Here is a 25,514-nt window from a genome sequence, read left to right as displayed (position 1 = left end):
CTGTACTACAATTATATGAAGTGACAGAAAGATAGTCAGACACGTGGGTCATTTCAGCAGCAGTGGCTCTATGACTGACACTGCTCCACTGAATACACTGAACACACTTTACAAGGAAATGCACACAACCAACACTTTGCTCATTCAGAGATATACATCATAGCCTCCCCCCGTGGGGAAATTTGTTTGATGAAGATGGCAGATGTTTTATATGTTCATTGGAATCCACATTAATTTGGAAATACGAAAGATTAATGATAGCAAATGATGACAAGAAAGGATTTATTCTTTACATCTTTATTAAATGGTCAACATGTGACCAACACAAGCAAGGGGTAAAATCCAGAGAGCATCATGTTAATGAATCAAACACGAGTTATATTAATGTAAATCAACAAAAGCTACAGTGCCACCTGAGACAGAGAGACATAGAGCAGACGTGTCAGAGGAGATCTGTGTCCTCCAGTACCTCCATGCTGGAGCCTCTCTACTCTGAACACTCTCCAGGATTCAGGGTTTGAGTGACAGGCTGCGTCTGGCCATTCTTACTGGCCTCACAGCTCACTGAGCCCGCCTTCCTCCACTGGTCTGCAGGGAGGGTCAAGGTGCTGCTCCAGCTGTAGTGGCCATCTTTCCCCAGGACCCCCAGGCTATCTGACACCCCCCCAGACCTGCTGCTGCCCCCCACCTTCCAGCCAAGCTTCCAGTCTGAGGGGAAGCCCCCACTGGCCACACACACTAGTGTAGCACTGCCCTGCTCCAGCTCCACTCTGGAGGGAGGGAGGACGCTCAGCGTGGGCTGCACCACTCCCACTGGAAGAGAGAGAGAGGAGTGGACAACAGGCTAAGTTAACATCAGCCTCATAGGAGCACAGAGGGAAGGGACAGCTTCATGTTCACCAGCTGTTGGTGACATTAAAGAGGAAGGGAACCATTGTGTTTAAAATCTCTTCATTAAAACGGTAACATGTTTATATTTAAAATGATTGAACTTCAAAATGTAGCAATTTATTGGGTTAACATTAATCGACAAATGTGAATTTCTTCAAACTTAAATGTGACTGATTTGCCAATTCAATAAATGAATAATGCCACAGCAATGAGGTCTTTCATGAAATACATTATATTGTAGAACATATGTAACGTATGCAGTGTAATTTAAAAGACAGGACTTTGTACCACAATATATTTACTCTTTGTCCTCAGCTTATCTTTAAAAAAAACGACAAGAAATCAAAAATATAGAAAGTTCCAAAAGATAAGATTATCACCCTTAATTATATTTAGAGAAAGTTAAATATGCCAGGCAAAGAAAATTGTCCTTATACTTACAGCCAATGATGAGTTTGGTGCCTCCACCAAAAGTCCACCACAGTGATACAAACTCATTAAGAGGCTGTACAAAAACCTCCCGCACACTAAAGACTCATCTCACTGACACACACACTGGCTTTTCACTAAAATGGATGAATTAGTCAATATTTGATTCATTGGAAATATTATAATTAATATATAGTAATTTTATGAATGTATAGTAATTTAATGAAATACATTCATCATTCATTTATTGTCATAAAATGTTTAAAGTCTCTTTTACAAAAGGTGTATTGTTTTAAAACATGTCTATTAATTTGACTTCATAAAAAACCTTCAAGCCAATGTTATATTCATGCATTTATTATGTACAGAACAATATGTTTTTATCTATTATTCTGGGTTCAGGTAATAATTTATTTCAAACAAATAGAACGTTAAAGGATTTCATACAAACCAGGATTGGCTTCAACCAGATCAAATGTTATGCATTTTAAATTCCAATAGTTTCCATTAAATCTGAATTAGTATTCCAATGGTGTGAATGTAGAAGAGATACAGCGGTCCTCCCAGAACGTCTGCAGTCACTCTCAACCCCAGTCTGATGAGTGGAAACAGGTCATTTCCATATAGAGGAAGCTTTGCATGCTCAGCTGAAACTGGGGTTCTGAGAGGGTTTAAAGTCCTCTGAGTTCAACACTGCAGGACTCTGAGCTGTCACTCAACACCCCAGAAACCGTGGCAACCATGAATCACCTCACCCTCCTTTTCTGGACAGTGGTCTGTGGATCCTTAACAGGTTGGTTCATTCCACTCAGTCTAAATGTGGACCACCCTTCTCTGTTTGCTTGTGTTTTCTATTGGATAACTCAATGTTTGGTTTGTTTGTTTTCTACAGGAACCAGCAGTCAGGTGACTGTGACTCAGACACCAGTAGTGTCCGTTAATCCAGGATCCACAGTCACTCTGACCTGTAAAACAAACCCAGCGGTTCATGGCAATACCCTTTTATTCTGGTACCAACAGAAACCTGGAGAAGCCCCCAAGCTCATTATAAGATATACAAGTGCACTTGAATCATCAACACCAGCTCGGTTTAGTGGCAGTGGAAGCAGCACTGACTTCTCTCTGACCATCACCGGCGCCCAGCGTGAAGATGCAGCAGTTTATCACTGTCAGAGTACCCACATTCCTAACAGTGTCTATGTGTTCACACAGTGATTGAGAGCCGTACAAAAACCTCCCTCAGTCACACTGCGTAGACACTGAGCTGTTACAGCAGGAACCTGCTGCAGCTGCTGAGGGGGAAGAGACTCTGACACAGAGCGCTGAGCACAGAGCTGGCTCTAACCAGGGGCCTCAACCAAGAGCCAGCATTAGATTCCTCAGCATTATTAAACATACAAGTACTACCTCAACTACCACGTTTAATATACCACTACTACCTCAACTACAAAATATTACATACAACTACTACCTCAACTACCACCTATAATATACAAGTACTACCTCAACCACCACGTATTATATACAACTACTACCTCAACTACTACGTATAACATACAACTACTACCGCAACTGCAACTTATTGGATAAAACTACTGCCTCAACAACAACAAATTACAAACAACGCAAGGAGGTGAACACAGACGTGACAGAGCTATGTCCTGTGTGTGTGTGTGTGTGTGTGTGTGTGTGTGTGTGTGTGTGTGTGTGTGTGTGTGTGTGTGTGTGTGTGTGTGTGTGTGTGTGTGTGTGTGTGTGTGTGTGTGTGTGTGTGTGTGACTGGTTTATCCTGTGCCTTGATTACTGATTCACCACAGGTGTGCAGCCTGTCCCAGTGAGGCTGCTTCAACCAGCCATCGACCACACACACTCCACCCCCCCAACACCAGGTAGGGAGCGGGAGGGGGAGGGGGGGGGGGGGGGGATCCCCAGCCGAAGTCCACCCCCCCACCAGACACGAAAAAACATATACTAAATAATAAACTGGACTCTGACCAGGGTCACCAAACCGTACGTAGAACAATAATAAATACGATCCAAACACCGTGTCCCCATAGCTCCCCAGTGTCTTTGTGCTGTCCAGTCAGAGGGCACACGTGAAATAAGGAGATTTAATATTGGATTGACGTGATTTATCTATGAACTAAGGGTCAATCCTGATGAAACAAAAGCATGCTACTCGGGAATATTTTAATTATTGTTAAAGAGGTGAACAGAGTGGAGGTCATGGAATCAGTCTTTATTGCAATGGTGTTGGTTACACACTAGAGGGCGCAACTGAGCTGGTATGGAGACATGCACAGATACTGCTTTCACTGGAGTCTCAAGAGACTGTTCTGAAAACCTCAGCCCTATATTTACCCTGACTTTCTGTGACTCAAGAGACACAGATGCACATAAGCTAAACCTGGACATCATTTGAATAGCTACAGCTCACTGCTCACAGAATACGTTTAAAGAAACACATTTTTTAGCGTTGTCGGTTTGGTCTTTAACTCATAGACAGACATTATTAATATGTAACTGTTTCCACCACTCAGCATGCTAGGGTTCTTATGTACTGTTGAGAGATACTGAATGTCTTTTGAGACGTAATTTTACAAGTTTCTGAGTTTGTATCTGCAGAAATCTGGAGCATCTGCCTGAACTACTATTATATGAAGTGACATAAAGTCAGTCTGACACACATGGGTCATTTCAGCAGCAGTGGCTCTATGACTGACACTGGTCCACTGGATAAAGTGAAAACACCTTCCAAGGAAATCCCCACACACAATACCATGCTCCTTCAGAGATACACACCATAGCCTTAACCATTCTTTCAAAATGGTAGGGAAATATGTTGGATAAAGATGGCAGAGGTTTTATATGCTCATTAGAATCCACATTCATTTGGAAATACGAAAGATAAATGATAGCAAATGATGACAAGAAAGGATTTAATCTTAACATCTTTATTAAATGTTCAACATGTGACCAACACAAGCAAGGGGTAAAATCCAGAGAGCATCATGTTATTGATTAGAAGACATGTTATATTAATGTCAATTATCAAAAGCTTCAGGGCCACCTGAGACAGAGAGACATAGAGCAGACGTGTCAGAGGAGATCTGTATCCTCCAGTACCTCCATGCTGCAGCCTCTCTACTCTGAACACTCTCCAGGATTCAGGGTTTGAGTGACAGGCTGCGTCTGGCCATTCTTACTGGCCTCACAGCTCACTGAGCCCGCCTTCCTCCACTGGTCTGCAGGGAGGGTCAAGGTGCTGCTTCAGCTGTAGTGGCCGTCTTTCCCCAGGACCCCCAGGCTATCTGACACCCCCCCAGACCTGCTGCTGCCCCCCACCTTCCAGCCAAGCTTCCAGTCTGAGGGGAAGCCCCCACTGGCCGTACACACTAGTGTAGCACTGCCCTGCTCCAGCTCCACTCTGGAGGGAGGGAGGACGCTCAGCGTGGGCTGCACCACTCCCACTGGAAGAGAGAGAGAGGGGTGGACAACAGGCTCAGTTAACATCAGCCTCATAGGAGCACAGAGAAGGGAACATCAGCATCAAGAGATGTTGTTTATTGTAACATGGGTGGAAATGTATGCAACCTTATTCATGACACATTTAGACCGTCAGGTTGCTTTTCTTAATAAGTCTTTCTTTCACGTTTTCTCATATTTAATTTCGGATTTAGCAAAGAAAACTCTATAAATGGGATATTTTAAGAACATAAATACAATACAGATAAAATATTATGTTAAATAAATGACGACTGCATTTTTAGTTTCCGAAACAGAATCTGAATCTGAACTGTTTAATCAAATTAATGAAGATCAAAGTACCTCAATTATATTCTTAATAAATTATGAATAATCACAATAAAGAAATACAATGTCAACAATAACATGTAATGACTGTAATCAATCAGAGAAGTTGTTAACACTATCATTTACCTTTCCTAAGAATTTTGTTTAATTAGTTAAAAAAAAGTAAATCGATATATCTTTACAGGTACGCTAGTCAAAGGTTAGTACTATGTCAGATACAAAAAAGTGTCCTTGTACTTACAGTCAACGATGAGTTTGGTGCCTCCACCAAAAGTGTACCACAGTGATACAAACTCGTTAAGAGGCTGTACAAAAACCTCCCGCATATTAAAGACTCATCTTACTGTCACACAAACACTGGCTTTTAGACAAAAATCTCTGAATTATTCAATATTTGATTCGCTGAAATAATTATTCTTAATTTCGATCAATTGTGTGAATGTACATGGATTAAACAAATGTATTTATTCAACATATATTTTCATAAAATTGTTGAAGGATCACTAACGAACAGTGCATTGCTTTAACATTAGTCCAATAATTTGACTCATTAAAAAACTTCAACCCAATGTTATAATCATGTATTTATTAAAAAATGAACAATAAATTATTATCTATTATTCTGGTTTTAGTAAATAATGTTATGAGAATAAATTTCAACAAAATAATAAAATTAAAGGATTTCATACAAACACAATTAAACCAGAGAAAATATAACACATTTTAAATCCCAATAGTTTCCAGAAAAAAATGAATTTGTATTCCAAAAGTGTGGACGTTAAAGAGATACAGCAGCTCTGTGGTATGAACTGAAACCCCCTCAGACAGTCGCTTATACCTGCTCACATCCAAACCTGGGATGCAAAAAGCAAACCCAGACTTCCCAGTTCTTGGGTCTTGGGCCCCATCCGTGTAAATTTGAATGTACTGCCCCCAAGTGTTATTTAACCTTTCCCTTACAATGCCCCCAAATGTTGCAGTTCTCTCATACGCCAAAACACTCAGATCTATCTCTGGCACCGGTAGAATCCATGGTGGTATTGCTGGCCAGTGAACTATAGGGGCCACCCCCTCCTCCCCAAACTCCATCCTCCCCATCTCCTCATTAACTCTAAAAATGAAACACTCCCTTTTCACTCTTGCTCCTCCCCAGTCCCACGCACCTTCCGAAGCCAGATGCCCCACATTCTCCCCTTGATGTCCCCTTCATTTACAGATATACTGCATTGCCAGCTTAGACCTTCTGATACCCAATGGGGTCTCCCCCATCTCTACAAGCAAAGCTGCGATTGGGGTGGAACGGAAGGCCCCACAGACGACTCTCAGTGCCTTTGCCTGCACTACATCAAGTCTCTTGAGAATTGTTTTTGCTGCCGTCCCATAACACAAACACCCATAATCTATCCTCCATCTGACCATTGCCCTGTAAATCATTATCTGTGTATCCTGGCCAGCACCCCACAAACTTCCTGATAGGGACCGCATGACATTTATAACTTTCTCACACTTGCTCACAATGCTATCTACATGCTTTTTAAAAGGTCAATCTTTCATCACACACTACTCCCAATAATTTAAACTCTTTTAACCTCTCTACTGCTTGCCCATACATTAATAAACCTTGACACACAGTTTTCTTATTGCCAAATACAACATATTTTGTTTTTTCCGTTGATATCTTAAAACCCCACCTGCTTCCCCAGTCCATTCTTTTATTTAATGCCTCCTGTATTTTCTCTGTTATGTGTTTGATGTTCCTGCCTCTTTTCCACACTGCTCCGTCGTCTGCAAACAATGAGAAACCAAACCCTGATCCAATGTCTTTAAAAATGTCGCTCACCATTACATGAAATAAAACCGGACTTATCACACTTCCTTGTGGGGTCCCATTCTCAACGCATGTGACATTCGACATCGCCTCCCCTACCCTTACCTGAGTTACCCCGTTCTTTAAAAAGTCCTGTACCCAGTTCAGCATACGCCCTCGAATCCCTGCGTCGTACGGCTTAATGATGAGCCCCTCCTTCCACAACATGTCATAAGCCTTTTCGATATCCAAAAGCACTGCAACTCCTCCCTCTTTATTAACCATGGCTTTCTTTACATCCGAATCCAGGGAGATCACAGAATCCATGGTGCTTCTTCCTCTACCAAACCCACTTTGCATCAGCGTGAACCGCCCCTCCTTCTCCAGTGTGTATACTAACCCATCCGTCACCATTCTTTCCATTATTTTACACATCACTGCTGTTGGTGCAATGGGTCTATATGACCCTGGATGCTCTGCCTCCTTCCCTGGCTTTAACATTGGGACCACCACTGCCTGCTTCCAGGCTAATGGAAGCCTTCCTTCCATGCCCTTGTGTCTTCCCGTTTGGATTACTGTAATGTCCTTTTTTCTGGCCTCCCCATCTGTTCTACTAGGAGCCTTCAGCTTGTGCAAAATTCAGCCGCCAGACTCTTAACAAAAACAAGTAGGTACTGTCACATAACTCCTGTCCTGGCATCATTACATTGGCTGCCCATTCAGGCTAGAGCCGATTTTAAAGTTCTTCTCTTAACTTATAAGGCATTAAATGGACTTGCACCTTCCTATTTAACTGAACTACTTTTTCCCTACATTCCGCCACGTCCACTCCGTTCTCTTAGTTCTAACCTCCTTGTCATCCCACCAATCAATAAAAAGTCTGCTGGTGGCAGGGCCTTTTCCTACCGTGCTCCTTTTCTATGGAATGGCCTCCCACTATGTATCAAAGAAGCTTCATCCACTGCAATTTTCAAGTCCCGTCTTAAAACATACCTTTTTACTCAATACTTTGGTTTAAACTAATTTTTAACTGTTTTATCATATTCCTGTGGTGTTTTAATATTGTTTTAATATTGTTATTATTGTACTTGATATTTTGTAAAGTGTATTGAGACCATGTACCATGGTGATTTTGCACTTTAAATAATAAATTGATTGATTGAAATTGATTCCTTCCAAACAGTGCTCATAAGTGCTAACATTTCTTCCACCACCAGATCACCTATTCTTTTAAATATCTCATAGCTTATGCCGTCCTTCCCTGGTGCTGTTTCCCCCCCTTTATTTATGGCTCTGCGCAGCTCTTCAATTGAAAAGTACAAATTAACACAATCAGCATTATCGTCATTCACCCCAAGTTTAAAAATATGTTGTCTTAGCGTCTCATTCCTCTTTCGAATACCTTCCTCCCCAATGTTTGCTCCCCTATGTACATCCTTAAACTTACTCTCACACATTTCTGCTTTCTCTATATCACTCTTTGCTATAACTCCCTTTTCCTCCAATACTGGCATTCTCCTTTTCCCAACCACTCCTGACATACGATGAACTGCTGCCCATATGTCTCCAACTGATGTATCCACGCCCAATTCTCCACAATAACCTCTCCAACACTCTTTTTTTGTAACCTTAATTACTCTTCTCGCCTTAGCCCTCAGCCTTTTGTACTCTATTGCATTATTCTCTGTTGGGCACTTTCTCAATAGTCTATATGCACAGTTTCTATCCCTAAGTGCTTTATCACAAGCCCTATTCCACCATGGCACACTTACTCTAGTTTTAGGGTTTTTCTTTAAAGGGGTGCACTCATATGCACTACTTAATATCATTGCACATAAACTATTGTTCCACTCATCTATTGATCCCTCTCCATTCACACTATCAAGATCACTATCACATTTACTAGAGAACTTCTCCCAGTCGGCCTTTCCATAGTTAAAATATGTTGGTCTAGTCTGATTGAAGTTTTCCCAAACTTCAAAAGTATTGGAAAGTGATCACTAAGCACCTGTCCATATTGTCCCATTCTCCTACTCTTGCGTATTCACTGGATGCTAGTGCTAAATCTATGCTTGAACCTACCCCTGTCTTAATTTCAAACCTAGTTGGCCTGCCATCATTCATACATACTAACCCATGTTTGTCCATAAAATCCTCCACTGTGATCCCATTTGTATCTTTCATTCTGCTTCCCCACAAAGGATTATGTGCATTAAAGTCACCTAGCCAAATAATCGGTGCCCCCATCTGTTCCATAATCTCCTCCAAATCGATTATGTCGACTGGCAAGCAGGGATTATAAAAGTTAACTATATTTACCCACTTATTATTTTTCCCACACCTTTACCACCACACACTCTAGAGAAGACTTAATGTGCACCCTCTGGTACTTCACATCAAACCGTACAAACGTTGCACACCCTCCTCCTGCTTTCCCACTTCGGTCCCGTCTAATACTTTCATACCCTGGCACGACAAAGTCCAAACAAGGTTTGAGCCAAGTTTCCTGAATACACAGTAAAGCTGGTTCATACTCTCCATTAAAAACATCCACAAATCTTTTAAACTCTTGGCCATTTGCGATGAGGCTCCTTGCGTTCCATTGCATTAAATAAAACATCAATAGATTAAGTATCCTCATATTCAGTCATGTCCATTTCCCCTTCTTTACCGTTTCCCTCACTCCTGCCTTTGCCCCTCCCTTCTCTCTCCCTCCCTTCTCTCTCCCTCCCTCTCTCCTGCACCTCAAGCTTCTGCCTCATGAATGTCTGTAACTCCTCTGGGCCCATTTCTACCTCCTCAAGAAACCTTTCGGCCGCCTCCACCACAATTTTAATAGCGTCAGACCTCTTGGTTATGTTTCTTGCTGCCCACACCACATCTACCATGAAAGCAAGGAGTGACTGTTTGTCCTCTATCCGCATTGCATCCCCTTCTCCTGGCCGCTGGTGAGCACTAGTCCCCACTGGGCTGGTAGCGTCCCCCCGTGCCTTTTACTTTTCTTACTGGCCGGCCGCGTCTGCTTTCATCCCTGCAGCTTTATAGCAATCCACGTGATTGCTGAGGGGCTGCAGGTGTGTCTGATCAGTCCGATGGGGAGGGTGGTACCTGGGACAGCACACCAAACAGCAGGGGATCATTTCTTCCTGACTCTGGTGAACAAGTGTCTTGTGTTGGCGTATCTGTATAGCGGCAAGCAGGTGACCCACATGCACCTCGGCACCTCGTAATGCAGAGCTGGTTATAAAGATCCTGTGTCTAAGCAGTGAAGGGGCACCAAACAGTAATGCTAAAATAAATATGTTCCCCTCAACTGGCAAATGAGAAATACAAAACAAGGCAACTTACTGGTAGCTGGTGGTGGTGGTGGTGGTGAGGTTCACCGGAGTCAGGAGAGACCATGGCAGCAGTGTAGCTTGATGCCCGTCGTCCTGCAGTCAGACGTAGGCTTGGTTTGCGGCCTTGGGCAGCTGTCATACCAAGAGGTGTGGGGGGACCCTCTGTCCGTTCCTCCCTCCCTCCTGACCAGGTGGTACGGCCAGGATGGACAGAGGCTCCCCGACACTGGTTTGCATTAAGATGTTGTAGTATAAGTTTATATGAATATGAATACAGATGAATACAGAAGAAATTAAAATATATGTCCTTTCCTTGTAAATCATGCTTGGTACACAAATATATATGAAATAAACAAATGACACTACATTGTCAAATGCTCAGAATCCAATATGAACTGTATTTTGTATTGCGCGGCATGGAGGTGCAAAGCGGGAATGAATGACTATATGTGCATGTGTGCAGGTGTGTGTGTGTGTGTGTGTGTGTCTTCTCATGTCATAAGAAGTAGGTGTATCAGAATGGGAAGACATCTTCAATAAAAGCAGCTGAAAACGAAGCGGCATGAAACTAAAACTGTGACTCTGAAGAAAGTTTAAATGATATCGCAATTCCGTTTAGATATTATGGAAGATACAAGTGTGTAGATTTGTTAAATGGTTTGAACGAAGATAAACGGTTGAAAATGGATTTATTTACATTACAACTGTGGTGTGTGTGTGTGTGTGTGTGTGTGTGTGTGGGACGGCAGGTTTACCCTGTGTGCTTTGATTACTGATTCTCCACAGGTGTGAGCCTGTCTCAGCCCCAGAGTCCAATCAGCCTGACTCAGGCCAGGTGAGGCCTACACATTTCTGGGCACCATAATCTCCTCCTCTCTGAAATGGGAAGATAACATCACTGCTATTATTTAAAAAGCCCACCAGAGGCTCTTAGTCTTTTCCTCCGCCAACTAAAGAAGTTTGGGGTGGCCTGTAAGGGGATGCAGCAGTTCTACCGAGCCACCTTTGAGAGCCTCCTTACGTTCTCAGTCACAGTCTGGTACGGCAACTCTACTGTCCAGCAGAGGTACTGTCCAACCTGCTAACTCCCTCTTCAATCCCCTCCCATCAGGTAGGAGGTTGAGGGCCGTCCACACTGAAACCTCCCGCTTCCTCAACAGCACATAATGCAGAACCATTACACCTCTTAACAACTCTACATCCCTACACCAGTACATCAGGAATGCAGACGCACCCAGTGGCCCTGTATAGTATAATACGCACAGATTTCTACTCTGTTTTTATATACTGGGAGTTTTCTTAACTATGTACTTATTTATTGGACCTTATGCAGATTTGCACATCACTTGATCCATGCCAATTTGCACATCACTTGCACCTATAAGCACCTGCCACTTTAATCAAACATACAGCACTTACCCTGGCCTGTCAACCAGGTTTAAGAGGGCCATATGTCTTATGTGAGGGGATGTCCCATTTTCTTTTATCTGCCTATATGTTGTATCTAAGTGTCTTTTGTGTGGGTCTTTGTTATGTACTGTAATGAGCTCACTAAAAAAAAGCCTAGCAACTTGTACAGAGTTGTAGGGCAATAAAGTATTGAATCTGAATCTGAATCAGTCTTTATTGCAATGGCGTTGGTTGGGCGCTAGAGGGCGCAATTAAGCTGGTATGGAGACATGCACACACACTGCTTTCCCTGGAATCTCCAGAGACTCTTCTGAAAGTCTCAGCCCTACATTTCCTCTGACTTTCTGTCACTCAAGAGACACAGGTGCACATCTGCTGAACTAAACTGGACATCATTTGAATAGCCACAGCTCACTGCTCACAGAATACGTTTAAAGAAACACATCTTTTAACGTTGTCGGTTTGGTCTTTGACTCATAGACAGACATTATGAATATGTTGCTGTTTCCACCACTCAGAATGCTAGGGTTCTTGTATCTTGTTGGGAGAAACTGAATGTAATTTGAGACGTACCTTTACAAGTTTCTAAATTGGTATCTGCAGAAACCTGGACATCCCCCTGAACTTCTATTTTATGAAGTGACATAAAGTCAGTCTGACACACATGGGTCATTTCAGCAGCAGTGGCTCTATGACTGACACTGGTCCACTGGATACAATGAACACATTTACAACATCCACACAACCAACACTTTGCTCATTCAGAGATACACACCATATTAAGCCTTCATTCAAAATTGTGATGAAGCTTGTCTAATAAAGATAACCTTTATTGGATATACTCATTGGTGTAAGGATTAATCGCAGACACAGCAGTTACACGATTGGAAAATATCACAAGAAATATTGTACTTTTTGCGTTTTTATTAAATGTTCAACATGTGACAAATCCAAGCAAGGGGTAAAAACCAGAGAGAATAATGTTAATGAATCAAACACGTGTTGTTTTAATGTAATTCAACAAAAGCTACAGTGCCAGCTTGGACAGAGAGAGATAAAGCAGACGTGTCAGAGGAGATCTGTATCCTCCAGTACCTCCATGCTGGAGCCTCTCTACTCTGAACACTCTCCAGGATTCAGGGTTTGAGTGACAGGCTGCGTCTGGCCATTCTTACTGGCCTCACAGCTCACTGAGCCCGCCTTCCTCCACTGGTCTGCAGGGAGGGTCAAGGTGCTGGTCCAGCTGTAGTGGCCGTCTTTCCCCAGGACCACCAGGCTATCTGACACCCCCCCAGACCTGCTGCTGCACCCCACCTTCCAGCCAAGCTTCCAGTCTGAGGGGAAGCCCCCACTGGCCACACACAGCAGTGTAGCAAAGCCCTGCTCCAGCTCCACTCTGGAGGGAGGGAGGACGCTCAGCGTGGGCTGCACCACTCCCACTGGAAGAGAGAGAGAGGAGTGGACAACAGGCTCAGTTAACATCAGCCCTCATAGGAGCACAGAGGGAAGGGACAGCTTCCTGTTCACCAGCAGTTGGTGACATTAAAGAGGAAGGAAACCATTGTGTTTAAAATCTCTTCATTAAAACGGTAACAACATGTTTATATTTAAAACGGTTCAACTTCAAAATGTAGCAATTTATTGGGTTAACATTAATCGACAAGTGTGAATTTCTTCAAACTTAAGTGTGACTGATTTGCCAATTCAATAAATGAATAATGTCACAGCAATAATGAGGTCTTTCATGAAATATATTGTGGAACATATTTAACATATGCAGTGTATTTTAAAAGTCAGAACTCTGTACGACAATATATTTACACTTTGTCCTCCACCTTATCACGCTTAATTATATTTAGAGAAAGTTAAATATGCCAGGCAAAGAAAAGTGTCCTTGTACTTACAGTCAACGATGAGTTTGGTGCCTCCACCAAAAGTGTACCACAGTGATACAAACTCATTAAGAGGCTGTACAAAAACCTCCCGCACACTAAAGACTCATCTCACTGACACACAAACACTGGCTTTTCACTAAAATGGATGAATTAGTCAATATTTGATTCATTGGAAATATTATAATTAATATATAGTAATTTTATGAATGTATAGTAATTTAATGAAATACATTCATCATTCATTTATTGTCATAACCTTTTTAAAGGCTCTTTTACAAAAATTGTATTGTTTTAAAACATGTCTATTCATTTGACTTCATAAAAAACCTTCAAGCCAATGTTATATTCATGCATTTATTATGTACAGAACAATATGTTTTTATCTATTATTCTGGGTTCAGGTAATAATTTAACGACAATTTATTTCAAACAAATAGAAAGTTAAAGGATTTCATACAAACCAGGATTGGTGTCAACCAGATAAAATGTTATGCATTTTAAATTCCAATAGTTTCCATTAAATCTGAATTTGTATTCCAAAAGGGTGAATGTAGAAGAGATACAGCGGTCCTCCCAGAACGTCTGCAGTCACTCTCACCCCCAGTCTGATGAGTGGAAACAGGTCATTTCCATATAGAGGAAGCTTTGCATGCTCAGCTGAAACTGGGGTTCTGAGAGGGTTTAAAGTCCTCTGAGTTCAACACTGCAGGACTCTGAGCTGTCACTCAATACCCCAGAAACCGTGGCAACCATGAATCACCTCACCCTCCTTTTCTGGACAGTGGTCTGTGGATCCTTAACAGGTTGGTTCATTCCACTCAGTCTAAATGTGGACCACCCTTCTCTGTTTGCTTGTGTTTTCTATTGGATAACTCAATGTTTGGTTTGTTTGTTTTCTACAGGAACCAGCAGTCAGGTGACTGTGACTCAGACACCAGTAGTGTCCGTTAATCCAGGATCCACAGTCACTCTGACCTGTAAAACAAACCCAGCGGTTTACAGCAATAACCGTATATTCTGGTACCAACAGAAACCTGGAGAAGAACCCAAGCTCATCATGAAATTAGTAAACCAACTTGTATCACCAACACCAGCTCGGTTTAGTGGCAGTGGAAGCAGCACTGACTTCTCTCTGACCATCAACGGCGCCCAGCGTAAAGATGCAGCAGTTTATCACTGTCAGAGTTACCATAGTGTCAATGTGTTCACACAGTGATTGAGAGCCGTACAAAAACCTCCCTCAGTCACACTGCGTAGACACTGAGCTGTTACAGCAGAAACCTGCTGCAGCTGCTGAGGGGGAAGAGACTCTGACACAGAGCGCTGAGCACAGAGCTGGCTCTAACCAGGGGCCTCAACCAAGAGCCAGCATTAGATTCCTCAGCATTATTAAACATACAACTACTACTTGAACTACCACGTATCACACACAAATACTACCTCAACTACAATATTATACATACAACTACTACCTCAACTACTACAACTTTGTATGCAACTCAAACGTCAACTAATTGAAAACAGCTACAACCTCAACTTCCATACATTACATGACCCCCCCCCTCAGCAGTAAGAAGACAGAGTCCTGGTTGGGGCCCCCCAGGCCCCAGAAGGTCGGGGATCTGGTCCTTCCATGGACGGCTGCTCCGTCTGCCCCTTCTCTCCAGTCCCCAACCTGGGGGGGTCCCAGACTCATCCCTATCACTGGTTCCTGTTACCAGGCTGGCCTTGCGGCGGTGGAAGGATTGAAGGCAGTGCGACCGATGTTAGCAAGGCCGTTGGCATGAATTTATTCAGGTACAAAAAATGTCCATCAGGAGGCAACAAATGGAAAATGAATAAACAAAAAAACCGAAATCAATAATTCAAAATAACTTTAAATAATCTAAACTTTCAATAATCTAAAAACAACAGTGCTCCCCTCGGCACTAATTAAGCCCTTGGCTGGTCTAAGAGCCAGGTGTTGTCACCCGCTCACCTCAGACCCTTCTGCCCCACCTACATGATTTGGACCTGAATATATCCTACATGGCCCGACCCATACCACTTTTAATTAAATTAACTCTCCCCTACACATCCCCTCCCCCTCCTCCCCCTCCTCCTCCTCCTCCTCCTCACCCCCCAGTCCCTCTAGCCCCCGCTCCTCTCACAGCTCCTCAGACCCTACTCCCCCTCCCAGAATCTCCGTCCCTCAGACCACGGACTGCTTTACCCCCCCACCCCCCCACCCCGGGTTAGGGACTTCAGCTATGGACAGAGCCTTTAGGGTGGCTGCCCCCACTCGGTGGAACTCGCTCCCCTGGAGATCCTCAACGCTGGATCCATCTGCGGTTCCACAAGCTGCCTGATGACCCACTTACTGGGCCTGGACTTTGGAACATGATCATTTCTTATTTATTCGTTTATTTATTGTTTTTGATTGTTTCAAAATATAATCTTTCACGTTGTTTTGTTCTTTGTCACCTACATTTAAAATAGCTTGCGTCCGGATGAAAGGAATGACTTTCTTATTATTAGTAATATTCATGGATTTCATGGAATCAGTCTTTATCGTAATTTCAAAATATAATCTTTCACGTTGTTTTGTTCTTTGTCACCTACAGTTAAAGCAGCTTGCGTCATAATGAAAGGAACGACTTTCTTATTCTTATTATTATTATGAATCAAGTCAAGCTGAAGATAGTAGAGTTCATGGAATCAGTCTTTATTGCAATGGCGTTCGTTGGACACAAGATGACGCCATTGAGCTATTATGGAGAAATGCACACATACTGCTTTCACTGGAATCTCCAGAGACTCCCAGCCCTATATTTCCACTGACTTTCTGCCACTCAAGAGACACAGGTGCACCTCAGCTAAAAATTGACATCATTTGAGTAGCTACAGTTCACTGCTCACATACTGCGTCTTTGGTTTAGTTGCTGTGATCATGACTGGACGCCTGGCCACACCACCGGACAGCGACTAGCTCACTCACCAGCACATCAACCCCAACACCCTGGTCACTCATTTTCTATGTTCCATTTACTCAAAATCTAACAATGACTGCCCAACTAAGATATTACTACTGTTGGTTTAAGAAAAAAACAAATACTCTTGTTGAGCTGGTCAAAGAAAAGTATTTTATTGTATCTTCTTTTGACATTTGCTCTCCATTGTAATCTCTCCTTACTTGTCCTACCTACATATCATCCCATTTAAGTTGATCAACAAAGTGTGGGTTCCCATTTTATCACAGTTATGTACTGCTGTTCTTTAATAACGAGGCATATATCGTAAAAGCACATATTTTTCACATGGCAACCGTTATCATGTAACCATTTGTCATTATTTTAGTGACTTGAGTGAAGCAGTGTAATCGTGACTGTGCCTGCCTTAGGTTGTCCCAATGTTTAAGGTGGGATCTTACCCGTCATTGACTAACCAGCCTTCCATACTCGCCTATTACAGGTTGCCGAATAGATGCAAAGGCTGCCATGTGCATTGAGGAAATAGAACAATTGTTATTTTCCTAGATTTTTCTACATGTGTACCAATGAGTGGAGTCTTCTGCTTAACCAAGCAACTGTCCTCACAGTATACAGCATCTGCCTTTATCCCTCCAGTAGGATTTAGTGATATGAGAGCCAAGTGTTCTTGATGAAGCCACCTCAGCATACACCTTTAGAAGATCAGTTCATGTGTCCATACAGCTGGTGAAGCAGCTGCAGAAGTGGCTCATGAGTTAGGCCTAAGAGGGAACATGTTGCCTGCTTTTCTGTAGACACTGTAATGCTAAATTAAATATGTTCCCCTCAACTGGCAAATGAGAAACACAAAACAAGGCTACTTACTGGTAGCTGGTGGTGGTGGTGGTGGTGGGGTTCACCGGAGTCAGGAGAGACCATGGCAGCAGTGTAGCTTGATGCCCGTCGTCCTGCAGTCAGACGTAGGCTTGGTTTGCGGCCTTGGGCGGCTGTCATACCAAGAGGTGTGGGGGGACCCTCTGTCCGTTCCTCCCTCCCTCCTGACCAGGTGGTACGGCCAGGATGGACAGAGGCTCCCCGACACTGGTTTGCATTAAAATTTTGTAGTATGAGTTTATGTGAATATGAATACAGATGAATACAGAAGAAATTAAAATATATGTCCTTTCCTTGCAAATCATGCTTGGTACACAAATATATATGAAATAAACAAATGACACTACATTGTCAAATGCTCAGAATCCAATATGAACTGTATTTTGTATTGCGTGGCATGGAGGTGCAAAGCGGGAATTAATGACTATATGTGCAGGTGTGCAGGTGTGTGTGTGTGTGTGTGTGTCTTCTCATGTCATAAGAAGTAGGTGTATCAGAATGGGAAGACATCTTCAATAAAAGCAGCTGAAAACGAAGCGGTATGAAACTAAAACTGTGACTCTGAAGAAAGTTTAAATGATATCGAAATTCCGTTTAGATATTATGGAAGATTCAAGTGTGTAGATTTGTTAAATGGTTTGAACGAAGATAAACGGTTGAAAATTGATTTAGTTACCACTGTGGTGTGTGTGTGTGTGTGTGGGATGGCTGGTTTACCCTGTGTGCTTTGATTACTGATTCTCCACAGGTGTGAGCCTGTCTCAGCCCCAGAGTCCAATCAGCCTGACTCAGGCCAGGTGAGGCCTACACATTTCTGGGCACAATAATCTCCTCCTCTCTGAAATGGGAAGATAACATCACTGCTATTATTTAAAAAGCCCACCAGAGGCTTTTTTTCCTCCGCCAACGAAAGAAGTTTGGGGTGGCCTGTAAGGGGATGCAGCAGTTCTACCGAGCCACCTTTGAGAGCGTCCTTACGTTCTCAATCACAGTCTGGTACGGCAACTCTACTGTCCAGCAGAGGTACTGTCCAACCTGCTAACTCCCTCTTCAATCTCCTCCCATCAGGTAGGAGGTTGAGGGCCGTCCACACTGAAACCTCCCGCTTCCTCAACAGCACATACTGCAGAACCATTACACCTCTTAACAACTCTACATCCCTACACCAGTACATCAGGAATGCAGACGCACCCAGTGGCCCTGTATAGTATAATACGCACAGATTACTACTCTGTTTTTATATACTGGGAGTTTACTTAACTATGTACTTATTTATTGGACCTTATGCATATTTGCACATGACTTGATCCATGCCAATGTGCACATCACTTGCACCTATAAGCACCTGCCACTTTAATCAAACATACAGCACTTACCCTGGCCTGTCAGCCAGGTGTAAGAGAGCTATATGTCTTATGTGAGGGGATGTCCCATTTTCTTTAATCTGCCTATATGTTGTATCTAAGGGTATTGTGTGTGGGTCTTTGTTATGTACTGTAATGAGCTCACTAAAAAAAAGCCTAGCAACTTGTACAGAGTTGTAGGGCAATAAAGTATTGAATCTGAATCAGTCTTTATTGCAATGGCGTTGGTTGGGCGCTAGAGGGCGCCATTAAGCTGGTATGGAGACATGCACACAGGCTGCTTTCCCTGGAATCTCCAGAGACTCTTCTGAAAGTCTCAGCACTACATTTCCTCTGACTTTCTGTCACTCAAGAGACACAGGTGCACATCTGCTGAACTAAACTGGACATCATTTGAATAGCCACAGCTCACTGCTCACAGAATACGTTTAAAGAAACACATCTTTTAACGTTGTCGGTTTGGTCTTCGACTCATAGACAGACATTATGAATATGTTACTGTTTCCACCACTCAGAATGCTAGGGTTCTTGTATCTTGTTGGGAGAAACTGAATGTAATTTGAGACGTACCTTTACAAGTTTCTAAATTGGTATCTGCAGAAACCTGGACATCCCCCTGAACTTCTATTTTATGAAGTGACATAAAGTCAGTCTGACACACATGGGTCATTTCAGCAGCAGTGGCTCTATGACTGACACTGGTCCACTGGATACAATGAACACATTTACAACATCCACACAACCAACACTTTGCTCATTCAGAGATACACACCATATTAAGCCTTCATTCAAAATTGTGATGAAGCTTGTCTAATAAAGATAACCTTTATTGGATATACTCATTGGTGTAAGGATTAATCGCAGACACAGCAGTTAGACGATTGGAAAATATCACAAGAAATATTGTATTTTTTGCGTTTTTATTAAATGTTCAACATGTGACAAATCCAAGCAAGGGGTAAAAACCAGAGAGAATAATGTTAATGAATCAAACGCGTGTTGTTTTAATGTAATTCAACAAAAGCTACAGTGCCAGCTTGGACAGAGAGAGATAAAGCAGACGTGTCAGAGGAGATCTGTATCCTCCAGTACCTCCATGCTGGAGCCTCTCTACTCTGAACACTGGTCAGGATTCAGGGTTTGAGTGACAGGCTGCGTCTGGCCATTCTTACTGGCCTCACAGCTCACTGAGCCCGCCTTCCTCCACTGGTCTGCAGGGAGGGTCAAGGTGCTGCTCCAGCTGTAGTGTCCATCTTTCCCCAGGACCACCAGGCTATCTGACACCCCCCCAGACCTGCTGCTGCCCCCCACCTTCCAGCCAAGCTTCCAGTCTGAGGGGAAGCCCCCACTGGCCGTACACACTAGTGTAGCACTGCCCTGCTCCAGCTCCACTCTGGAGGGAGGGAGGACGCTCAGCGTGGGCTGCACCACTCCCACTGGAAGAGAGAGAGAGGAGTGGACAACAGGCTCAGTTAACCTCAGCCTCATAGGAGCACAGAGGGAAGGGACAGCTTCCTGTTCACCAGCAGTTGGTGACATTAAAGAGGAAGGAAACCATTGTGTTTAAAATCTCTTCATTAAAACGGTAACAACATGTTTATATTTAAAATGATTGAACTTCAAAATTTAGCATTTTATTGGGTTAACATTAATCGACAAGTTAAGAATTGGCAAAAGTTAATGGTTTGCCAATTCAATAAATGAATAATGCCACAGCAATAATGAGGTCTTTCATGAAATACATCATATTGTAGAACATATGTAACATATGCAGTGTAATTTAAAAGACAGAACTCTGTACCACAATATATGTACACTTTGTCCTCAGCGTATCTTCAAAAAAAAACGACAAGAAATTAAAAATATAGAAAGTTCCAAAAATAAGATTATCACGATTAATTATATTTAGAGAAAATTAAATATGCCAGGCAAAGAAAAGTGTCCTTGTACTTACAGTCAACGATGAGTTTGGTGCCTCCACCAAAAGTCCACCACAGTGATACAAACTCATTAAGAGGCTGTACAAAAACCTCCCGCACACTAAAGACTCATCTCACTGACACACAAACACTGGCTTTTCACTAGAATGGATGAATTAGTCAATATTTGATTCATCGGAAATATTATAATTAATATATAGTAATTTTATGAATATATAGTAATTTAATGAAATACATTCATCATTCATTTATTGTCATAACATTTTTAAAGGCTCTTTTACAAAAGGTTTATTGTTTTAAAACATGTCTAATAATTTGACTTCATAAAAAACCTTCAAGCCAATGTTATATTCATGCATTTATTATGTACAGAACAATATGTTTTTATCTATTATTCTGGGTTCAGGTAATAATGTAACGACAATTTATTTCAAACAAATAGAAACTTAAAGGATTTCATACAAACCAGGATTGGCTTCAACCAGATAAAATGTTATGCATTTTAAATTCCAATAGTTTCCATTAAATCTGAATTAGTATTCCAAAAGTGTGAATGTAGAAGAGATACAGCGGTCCCCCCAGAATGTCTGCAGTCACTCTCACCCCCAGTCTGATGAGTGGAAACAGGTCATTTCCATATAGAGGAAGCTTTGCATGCTCAGCTGAAACTGGGGTTCTGAGAGGGTTTAAAGTCCTCTGAGTTCAACACTGCAGGACTCTGAGCTGTCACTCAACACCCCAGAAACCGTGGCAACCATGAATCACCTCACCCTCCTTTTCTGGACAGTGGTCTGTGCATCCTTAACAGGTTGGTTCATTCCAATCAGTCTAAATGTGGACCACCCTTCTCTGTTTGCTTGTGTTTTCTATTGGATAACTCAATGTTTGGTTTGTTTGTTTTCTACAGGAAACAGCAGTCAGGTGACTGTGACTCAGACACCAGTAGTGTCCGTTACTCCAGGATCCACAGTCACTCTGACCTGTAAAACCAGCACAGCGGTGTACGCCAATTATCTATCCTGGTACCAACAGAAACCCGGCGAAGCCCCGAAGCTCATCATAAGACAAATAAATACACTTATATCACCAACACCGGCTCGGTTTAGTGGCAGTGGACGCAGAACTGACTTCTCTCTGACCATCAACGGCGCCCAGCGTGAAGATGCAGCAGTTTATCACTGTCAGAGTTTCCACTTTCCTAACAATGTCGTCCGGGTGTTCACACAGTGATTGAGAGCCGTACAAAAACCTCCCTCAGTCACACTGCGTAGACACTGAGCTGTTACCGCAGGAACCTGCTGCAGCTGCTGAGGGGGAAGAGACTCTGACACAGAGCGCTGAGCACAGAGCTGGCTCTAACCAGGGGCCTCAACCAAGAGCCAGCATTAGATTCCTCAGCATTATTAAACAGACAAGTACTACCTCAACTACCACGTATTACATACAACTTCTAACCCAACTGCCAAATACAACTACTACTTGAACTACCACGTATCACATACAACTAATACTTCAACATGTTGAATACAACTACAACCTCGACTTCATCATATTACATCAGCCCCCCCCCCCCCCCCCCCCCCTCCCCCTAGTCACACCTCAGCAGTAAGAAGACAGAGTCCTGGTTGGGGCCCCCCAGGCCCCAGAAGGTCGGGGATCTGGTCCTTCCATGGACGGCTGCTCCGTCTGCCCCTTCTCTCCAGTCCCCAACCTGGGGGGGTCCCAGACTCATCCCTATCACTGGTTCCCCACATGGAGTCCATCAACAGATAGGCATTGGACCCCCTCAGAAACATGTCCAGACTCGGGCCGTCCCTCACTGGGGGGTCCACACAGAGCCCTGGATCGGCTCCAGTGTACCAATCCCCCCCCCCCCCCCATCCACCTCCACAGGCCCCCAGTAAGGTCCTGTAGCACCTCCTCCGCCTCCTCCTCCTCCTCCTCCTCCCCCTCCCCCTCCTCCTCCTCCTCCTCCTCCTCACCCCCCAGTCCCTCTAGCCCCCGCTCCTCTCACAGCTCCTCAGACCCTACTCCCCCTCCCAGAATCTCCGTCCCTCAGACCACGGACTGCTTTACCCCCCCACCCCCCCACCCCCGGTTAGGGACTTCAGCTATGGACAGAGCCTTTAGGGTGGCTGCCACCACTCTGTGGAACTCGCTCCCCAGGAGATCCTCAACGCTGGATCCATCTGCATTTTCACAAGCTGCCTGAAGACCCACTTACTGGGCCTGGACTTTGGAACATGATCTTTTCTTATTTATTTGTTTATTTATTTTTTGATTGTTTTACAATATGATATTTCATATTTTTTTGCTCGTTGTCAACCACATTTAAAGCAGCTTACGTCCTGATGAAAGGAACGACTTTATTCGTATTATTATCAATAGAATAAAACCTGCAGCTATATATTTCATAAAACCTGAAGATAATATAGTTCATGTATCAGTCCTTATTGTGTAGCGTTGGTTAGACACTAGAGGGCGCCATTGAGCTGGTATGGAGACATGCACACATACTGCTTTCACTGGAATCTCCAGAGACTCTTGTAAAACCTCAGCCCTACATTTCCACTCACTTTCTGTCACTCAAGAGACACAGTTGCACATCTGCTAGACTAAACTGGACATCATTTGAATAGCTACGGTTCACTGCTCACAGAATACGTTTAAAGAAACACATATTTTAGCCATGTCGGTTTGGTCTTTTACTCAGACAGACATTATGAATATGTTACTGTTTCCCCCACTCAGCATTCTAGGGTTTTTATGTCTTGGTGAGGGATACTGAATGTTTTTCGAGCCGTAATTTCACATGTGTCTGAGTTTGTATCTGCAGAAACCTGGACATCTCTCTGAACTACTATTATATGAAGTGACAGAAAGTCAGTCTGACACACATGGGTCATTTCATCAGCAGTGGCTCTATGACTGACACTGGTCCACTGAATACACTGAACACACTTTACAACATCCACACAAACAACACTTTGCTCATTCAGAGATATACATCAGAGCCTCCCCTCGTGGGGAAATTTGTTTGATGTAGATGGCAGAGGTTTTATATGCTCATTAAGCCACATTAATTCGAAAATACAGAAGATAGAATTTAGTAAATGATGACAAGAAAGAATTGATTCTTTATATGTTTATTAAATGTTGAACATGTGACCAACACAATCAATGGGTAAAAATCAAAAAGCATAACGTTAATGAATCAAAGACGTGTTATATTAATGTAAATCATCTAAAGCTACAGTGCCACCTGAGACAGAGAGACATAGAGCAGACGTGTCAGAGGAGATCTGTATCCTCCAGTACCTCCATGCTGGAGCCTCTCTACTCTGAACAGTCTCCAGGATTCAGGGTTTGAGTGACAGGCTGCGTCTGGCCATTCTTACTGGCCTCACAGCTCACTGAGCCCGCCTTCCTCCACTGGTCTGCAGGGAGGGTCAAGGTGCTGCTCCAGCTGTAGTGGCCATCTTTCCCCAGGACCCCCAGGCTATCTGACACCCCCCCAGACCTGCTGCTGCCCCCCACCTTCCAGCCAAGCTTCCAGTCTGAGGGGAAGCCCCCACTGGCCACACACACTAGTGTAGCACTGCCCTGCTCCAGCTCCACTCTGGAGGGAGGGAGGACGCTCAGCGTGGGCTGCACCACTCCCACTGGAAGAGAGAGAGAGGAGTGGACAACAGGCTCGGTTAGCATCAGCCTCATAGGAGCACAGAGGGAAGGGACAGCTTCCTGTTCACCAGCAGTTGGTGACATTAAAGAGGATGGAAACCATTTGGTTTAAAATCTCTTCATTAAAACGGTAACAACATGTTTATATTTAAAATGATTGAACTTCAAAATTTAGCATTTTATTGGGTTAACATTAATCGACTAGTGTGAATTTCTTCAAACTTAAATATGACTGATTTGCGAAATTCAATAAATGAATAATGCCACAGCAATAATGAGGTCTTTCATGAAATACATTATATTGTAGAACATATGTAACGTATGCAGTGTAATTTAAAAGACAGAACTCTGTACCACAATATATCTACACTTTGTCCTCAGCTTATCTTTAAAAAAACGACCAGAAATTAAAAACATAGAAAGTTCCAAAAGATACGATTATCACGCTTAATTATATTTAGAGAAAGTTAAATATGCCAGGCACAGAAAAGTGTCCTTGTACTTACAGTCAACGATGAGTTTGGTGCCTCCACCAAAAGTCCACCACAGTGATACAAACTCATTAAGAGGCTGTACAAAAACCTCCCGCACACTAAAGACTCATCTCACTGACACACAAACACTGGCTTCTCACTAGAATGTATGAATTAGTCGATATTTGATTCACTGAATATATTATTATTAATATATATGAATTGCTTGAATGTATATTTAATGTATTTAATGAAATACATTTATCATATATTTTAACACAAGTCTATTAATGTGACTTAATAATAAACCTTTAAGCCAACGTTATAAACATGCATTTATTATGAACAGAACAATATATTTGTATTATTCTGGTTTTAGGTAATAATGATGTAACCACATTCTTTTCAAACAAATAAGAAAGTTATGGGATTTCATACAAACCAAGATCGAATTAATCACACATTTTTTTATACATTATTAATTCCAATAGTTTCCAGTAAATCTGAATTTGTATTCCAAAAGTGTGATTGTAGAAGAGATACAGCGGTCCTCCCAGAATGTCTGCAGTCACTCTCACCCCCAGTCTGATGAGTGGAAACAGGTCATTTCCATATAGAGGAAGCTTTGCAT

General features: G+C 42.8%; 3 gene segments (V, D, J or C); all 3 read right to left on the bottom strand.

Moving 5' to 3' along the window:
• Window positions 1-301: 301 nt before the first annotated feature.
• On the bottom strand, window positions 302-1,363 carry LOC130382953 (immunoglobulin kappa constant-like; the record flags this gene model as incomplete). The annotated part of the segment is given in 2 exon segments: window positions 302-813; window positions 1,333-1,363. Coding segments are annotated over 2 exon segments (357 nt in total), but the record flags the coding sequence as incomplete, so codon positions are not given.
• An 11,108-nt stretch (window positions 1,364-12,471) lies between these two features.
• Window positions 12,472-17,726, bottom strand: LOC130382940 (immunoglobulin kappa constant-like). The segment is given in 2 exon segments: window positions 12,472-13,127; window positions 17,417-17,726. Coding segments are annotated over 2 exon segments (327 nt in total).
• Window positions 17,727-24,065: 6,339 nt separating this feature from the next.
• Window positions 24,066-24,944, bottom strand: LOC130382955 (immunoglobulin kappa constant-like; the record flags this gene model as incomplete). The annotated part of the segment is given in 2 exon segments: window positions 24,066-24,391; window positions 24,917-24,944. Coding segments are annotated over 2 exon segments (354 nt in total), but the record flags the coding sequence as incomplete, so codon positions are not given.
• Between the last annotated feature and the right edge of the window lie 570 nt (window positions 24,945-25,514).

Source organism: Gadus chalcogrammus, chromosome 5, assembly GCF_026213295.1.
Source record: "Gadus chalcogrammus isolate NIFS_2021 chromosome 5, NIFS_Gcha_1.0, whole genome shotgun sequence".
NCBI classification, from domain to species: domain Eukaryota; kingdom Metazoa; phylum Chordata; class Actinopteri; order Gadiformes; family Gadidae; genus Gadus; species Gadus chalcogrammus.
This window is presented reverse-complemented; position numbering and strand designations above follow the sequence as displayed.